Source organism: Sinocyclocheilus rhinocerous, unplaced genomic scaffold (genome assembly GCF_001515625.1).
Source record: "Sinocyclocheilus rhinocerous isolate Xijiao unplaced genomic scaffold, SAMN03320098_v1.1 scaffold1624, whole genome shotgun sequence".
Classification (NCBI taxonomy): domain Eukaryota; kingdom Metazoa; phylum Chordata; class Actinopteri; order Cypriniformes; family Cyprinidae; genus Sinocyclocheilus; species Sinocyclocheilus rhinocerous.
The window spans coordinates 442,812-449,329 of NW_015639527.1; the positions used below are offsets into that span (position 1 = coordinate 442,812).

The window sequence follows — 6,518 nt, forward strand, 5'->3', positions numbered from 1 at the left end:
AAGGCATTTGTGTCATCTAATCCTCTGAATTAAACTTATGAAATTGAGATTTAGAACATTTTGTTGTGCCTCTATGCATGCATTGTTCTCTACCCTGACAACATTTTTGACAAATTAAATTGCTAACATTTTTACATCTGTCTGTTTTATTTCAATTTTGTAGAATTACAAATTGATGGCAATGCTTATTATTTTTGTCATATTAACACATTAATTAGCAGTTTCTGATAATTTTCAGTTACACATAATGTGTTTAAATGACACGTTGTGTGTTAAATTACATTACACAGTAGATGTGTGATCCATCTTAACACAAATTGTGTTAAATTTGACAACGTGTTGTCCCTGAGCACACTCACCACATGTGTTAAAATTCTGCACAACGTGTCATTTTTAACACATCTCTTTGCAGTGTAGGTGCGGTCACATTAGTAAAAACTCAGCAAAATTTTGCATGCAAAAAAGGGTCCATTATACTTTGTCAACAGCATAGAACACTGCTCACACAGAAGTCAGTTTCAAATTAATCAGCTATCTGGTTAGCGTGGCAAATTCACATGACCAACTTGAACTAGAGCAAAATCTGCATAGTGAACTTTTTCACCCTCATGTGCTCTCCTATTGGAATTACTGGATTTTGCTGTTGAATTTTCACAGAACAATGGCAAATGTGACCGCACATACAGTTGAGTGTATTTTAATATGGACAATTTTACCCAATATTTGAGTGCTATGTGTTTTTATACTTCTTACAGTATCACTCTATTGAAATCATTTGATCCTTCAAATCATCTGCAGACTCTCAATTCTGTAATATTTTTCACTATAGAATAAAAATGCTACCACAAATAATGATGTTATCATATGAAGCCAATATTTACAGTGCAAAGAGAGAACTCCATATAATGGAAAAATCTGACAGACAGACAGACAAAGTTGCCGTCACTGCATTTCAGCACTGGATGATTCCTGACCGGCCATATGAGATTATACTGGATCTCAGCAGTGGTAATTACTCTGTCACTTCCTCTACAGAAGCTCAGCTAGCTCACCAAGATTACTCTTCTCCTGAGTTGCATTAACTGGATTTTCAGGATTCATTTAGTTTCTTGTCAATAGTTTTCATGCTCTGTAGTCAAATAAATAAATAAAATAAAATAAATAAAAAAAAATCGAAATTTCTTACTTTTCACACTTACTTTAAAGGTGTTGGATTGCAAGGTAAGGAGAATCAACATTATTATGGTAATTGGAATGCAGTATGCAATAAATTATTTTGAATTAATAGGTTTCAAGTCTGCTTCACAAGAAACAATGGAAATTCATTAAAAATGAATTGCACCCACTGACATTCATTTGCCTGTGCTGTCTGCTTTGTTTAAGCGTTCAGACGTTCACTAAAGAAATTATGCAAATTAGGAAATGGTGCAAAGATGCCCCAAAAATAGCAATTTACCTTAATTTAAATATGCATGGATTGGTTAAATTGGACTGTAGTTTGTTAGTGGAAAAGTGGTGTTCGCTCTGAAATACATCACGCTAAACTCTGCTTTTGTTTCTCCCCCTGAGAAATTCTTATGAGTGAGAATCTGCGCGTGCCCTCGAGAGTTGACAGGAAGGTGTCTCTGCATCTGATCTCAGAGTCTCTATAGTCATGAATTTTTACACAGATTCCTGTAAGACCAGATAGAGAGCAGAGTAAAAGCATCAACAACGTCACCCTGCATGAGCTCAGTATAGACGAAAATGACATATCAGCACGAAAACCTGCCACTACACCATATCAAGTTAAATTGAATGATAAATGGATGGAAACACACTGGTGTTCTAAGTTGCTCTAGGACTCAATTTGATCAATTTTATCCAATAATAAAAAAAATTTCACTAAAGTATAATTATTTTCTGTTTTTCTAAATAATAATTTAGGCCAGTGTTTCTATACTGAATTTACTGAACTCAGTGGTTTTATGTGTGTAATAGTGAAATATTAGTCTTAGTTTTTCATGCTTGGAAAATCTGACAACACAATGGCACATCAAAAGACAATTGGCTCTACAAGCCATGTGATGTAAAAACCTCTCCAAGAGCAAATGGTACGTCTTTTTAAAATAGATTATGATGTCATTATGCATATGTGTGTGTGTATTTGCAAGAATGCAATAGGCCAAGAAGAGAGTTGGGAAAGTCGCCCACTAGTTTTCTCATGACCCCAGACCGCACTGAGCACGTTCCTCTGGGGACACAGCACTGAGAGAGGGACTCCTCTCACTTCCGTATATGGGACATCCTGATACACAACACACCCCACATCTCAAACCCTAACCAACATGGCATAAATGGAAAAACTCTAGTTCTAGCTGCAATGACCCCAAAAAGTATTTGGAGATTCAAGTCATACTTTAAAACGTCCAAATGGCATTGCATTAGACAAAATATCAAAACAAAAAGGTATTGCAAATATATGATGCTGATATTTCCAAATATTTGCAATTATTTATCAATGAGAGTTTTAGTTGCGCTCAGGTTCACACAGGTGTAGTTCATCACATTAAATACACACATGAAACTTTCCAAATACATTTTCTCTTAAAGGAATAGTTCCCCAAAAAAAGCTTTCATTAAGGCATTTTAACTTTAAACTACTCCTTCCGGCCAAAATATATAGTCCATAATCCATAACACTTGTAAACGGTGCTTGATTGGTGCAGATTTCTCTCCTGATTCAGATGAGATGACTTTTTGACTGAAGAAAGCAATATTATGGATAGAGGATATTTTAGCCTGAAGCAACGGTTTAAAGTTAAAAATGCCTTAATCATGATTTTTTTTTCTTACAAACACAGAGGTTTTCACTTCACAAGACATTAATTGATGGACTGGATCACCCTCATTCACTGCTGAGGATACACTGATGAACAAGTGATGTAATGGTGAATTTCTCCAAATTCAAATTCTCCTCGTATACATACATCATGGATGACCTGAGGGTGAGGAAATTGAGGAAATTTTCATTTTGGGGTGAACTATTCTTTTCATCTTAAACAATAAATCTATTCTTTTAACATTGAAAATCCTACAAACTTTTGTTTTTCTCTTAATAGATAGTAAGCTTGAAAAATGAGCTTGCTTTCTTCAAACAAAGAAATACCATGTGATCTGATATTTCGTAATCTAATACACAAGACATTCAGACATTTTAAGTGAAGCTTAAGTACCCAAATACTTTTTAGGACACTGTAAATCTGTCATGATGTGTTCAATTGGATTCTAGAGCAGCAGTCTTAGTTGTTGGAGTTGTTTCTGTGTTCTTCTATCTAAATATAAAGACAGGACAAAAACCTTTGGCCTGAAATTACTTTGTTCTTACCAGTGTCACCAAACGGCCGACAAGGACTTTTATCAAAAGCCATGCTTTGACTTTTACAAGCTACCAGAGCAATGCAGGATTACAGAAACTTATGATGTTCTTCTGAACTAATTTTATCCCTGCCACCTGGGCTTAACACAGAAACCTGTGATGGTATTGTTCTGCACCATTTCATTCCAGTGGGCTTAGTAAATCCATGGTTTGCACTACAAACGTATGACCTGGAGCTCTAGATTTCACATTCGGTACACACTTTTTCTGTGGTTACAGAATTACAGACAATTAGTATGTAAGCCATTTCACTATTTCTCACTCACGCCATAAACAACACGGATCAAGTTCTGTCCATTTTTATAAAATCTAATTTACTCAAGGAAATAACCCACTGTCAATCCATTTTACAGCATTTTCACTCACTTCCGGCTTTTCTAGGCACTGCAGAGAAGAGGACGCACCTGCAAAATGTGCATCGCTATGCATGAGAATACAAAGATAATTAATCTCAGTACCCCCCATAAGTCATACTCGTATCCTGTTACTTACAACTGCTACAGTATTGCTACGTCACTTAGGCTAGATCCAAAAAATATCAATTGTTTGTACTTCACACATAGAATAATTCAAGGAAAATGACATTATTGCCTAGAAAAGCAGCTTGTCAAATGACTCCATGAGCAGATGACCACACCCATCTTAAACTAGTCTACTGATGGAGGTGTTTAGATAACAGTGTTTTATAAGGGCATGTGACTCAAGGGTTTACATGCTGGACACCATGTAGTAATATTAGGCTATATATGTGTTATGTTAATTTACTAACCTAGTTTACCAAGTGGGAGGAGAAAATATATATTTAAAATATAAGCAAGTCAATTATATATATATATATATAGTTTACCAAGTGGAAGGAGAAAAAAATAATATGAAATATTTATTAGATTTTTTTCTTCCACTTTTTTTCTTTACTTCCACGTGGTAAACTATAACCTACATTCCCGTTTACTTTTAGAATTGTATTATTCTGTCTGGTCTTATTCTTGTAGACGGAGTAAACAACCGACAATAGCAAGAAAGATTATAAAATTTTACAAAATGAACCATTTTATAACAATTTTAAATATATACAGTATTAGTCAATACTGTTGACCTGTAAAAAGTTTTTTTTTAATCTTTTGACTTTAAAAACTGCCTGAATCAAACTGAACTCAAGTAGCTAAGCAACCATATCTATCCAGTATGTGAACACATGAAGTATTTACAAACCCAGCGCACACAGTAACAGTGTTGTCTAGCACATCGGTGTAGAAGCAGCCTACCTGAGATACAGCACAGAAATGTGAATATTGAAAGGCAGGTGTGAAGTTTTGCTGAAGTCAGCGTCTCCATGGCTCAGCATGTGAAGAGTGTCCGCTCTGCGCGCGCTTGTCCGTATTAACACTGCGCGTGAAGTAGATAACGGTTATCTACAAACAAATCAAAGCGCTGAGACTCGTTCAAGTGTCCTAAAACTGTGTTCTCCTCAAAACAAGCGACGTTCACCGTGGGAAGACCGCTGCTACATCCAAACTGGAAATCATCTTTGACTCCTCAGAATTCAGTGGAATGAGATTGAACAAGTGTCCGTTTGTTCCCAGAAGATCCTCTCAGCGCTGTAGTTTCTTTACGCACTACACAGACAGCGAGAGTGCGGTGAGCACTAGAGGTACTTCAGTCCGTGCGTAATGACTGCTCGGCGAGCTGTTGCACCTGAACGCCCCGCCCCCGCGTGCACTGACACGTCATCACTCCAGTTACAGGTGACTTCTGCTTGAGAACCAAAGATAGATAGATAGATATTTTGACAAATAACTATTTGACAATTAACCAGTTGTGATTATAGTTATATAAACTAGTACAATAGGTAACACTTTATCAATTTTATTACATTTTCCTTTTACTACCAAGTCATTATCAAAACATTATATAATGCTTTACAGACCAGTAGTTCACGTACATACTTATGGTTAATATATGACAATGACTGCAGTCACAGGTCATTGTACACAGTATCAATTACCCAGGTTGACTTTCCAACTCTTTAAAAGTCTGAAGACCAATAAAAATACAGTCAGGCTGCTCTTGTGTTGTTCAGTTAGACGGGACAGCAGCACTGATGTTGTGTAGTTCTTTTATCTCTTGAAATGATAATGCAACAGGACAGGGAGTGGGGCTTGTCGTGGCGGTACAGTGGTCTCAGCCCTCGGAGGTGAATACCTCCTCAATCCTGTTTCTTTAGGAACGCATGTTGCCATGGAAACAGGGCTGAGGTGGATGCAGATGGACTGCTGGATTATTAGGGGCAGATGAGCTCAGTTCTGTGATGACACCCTGGGCTGCTTGGAAACAATCATGTGGTTTTGCAGTCAAAGCTAATATCTTAAACACACTCGAGCACCTCGGGCAAACTGCATCCACAAAAAATTCAGAGGACAGGGTGAGCTGGGGTGTGTGGGATAAAATAAACACATATTTTAGCTACAATAGTACACACCCTGACACAGAAGGTAATTTTTACTTTTTAAACCACAATAAAAACGACACAACACATAAAAAAACACGCTCTGGAGGCCATTCTCAGGGCAAAACTGACCAATTCAGAGCTGTAACAGCATCGACCAAAGGTCAGTCACACAGGCACACAAGAGAGCCACAATCATCTCACAGTTCCCAGACCAGCAAACAGAAAAGATAATGACGTGAACATGAGCTGCAGTGTAATTTAGGTCCATCATTTATGACCACACACAGCTCAACCATAAACAAATCAGGAGATAAGAATGAAAAACCGTGAGGGTTCAGCATTTTACAGCCTTTCTTGTTTTATTCCCCTTGTTGCCAATTAGTTATAGGAAACATGCATTGTAGCCTAAGAGACAGAATAAGTTGGGTAAGTTGTTGTTTGTATTTTTTTGTCGTTTATTTAGTTTTACTAATTAATTTTTATAATTAAAAAAATTATTATTTTTATCACAATAGGTATATATGTATATATATATATATATATATATATATATATATATATATATACAGTGTTGGGGGTAATATATTACAAGTAACGCAAGTTACGTAATCAGATTACTTTTTCAAGTAACTAGTAAAGTAATGCATTACT

At 36.4% G+C, this 6,518-nt stretch overlaps 1 protein-coding gene across 1 annotated transcript in view; it reads right to left on the reverse strand.

Annotated features, from left to right (window-relative positions):
• Positions 1-5,074, reverse strand: part of LOC107751389 (endothelial cell-selective adhesion molecule-like) — a 37,320-nt gene extending 32,246 nt beyond the window's left edge. The window contains exons 1-2 of the mRNA XM_016567111.1: positions 4,907-5,074; positions 4,684-4,804 (exon numbers count right to left, since the gene is read on the reverse strand). Coding sequence (XP_016422597.1) covers positions 4,684-4,753 — 70 coding nt within the window. The 5' untranslated portion in view covers positions 4,754-4,804; positions 4,907-5,074. The remainder of the gene's footprint in view (positions 1-4,683; positions 4,805-4,906) is intronic.
• Between the last annotated feature and the right edge of the window lie 1,444 nt (positions 5,075-6,518).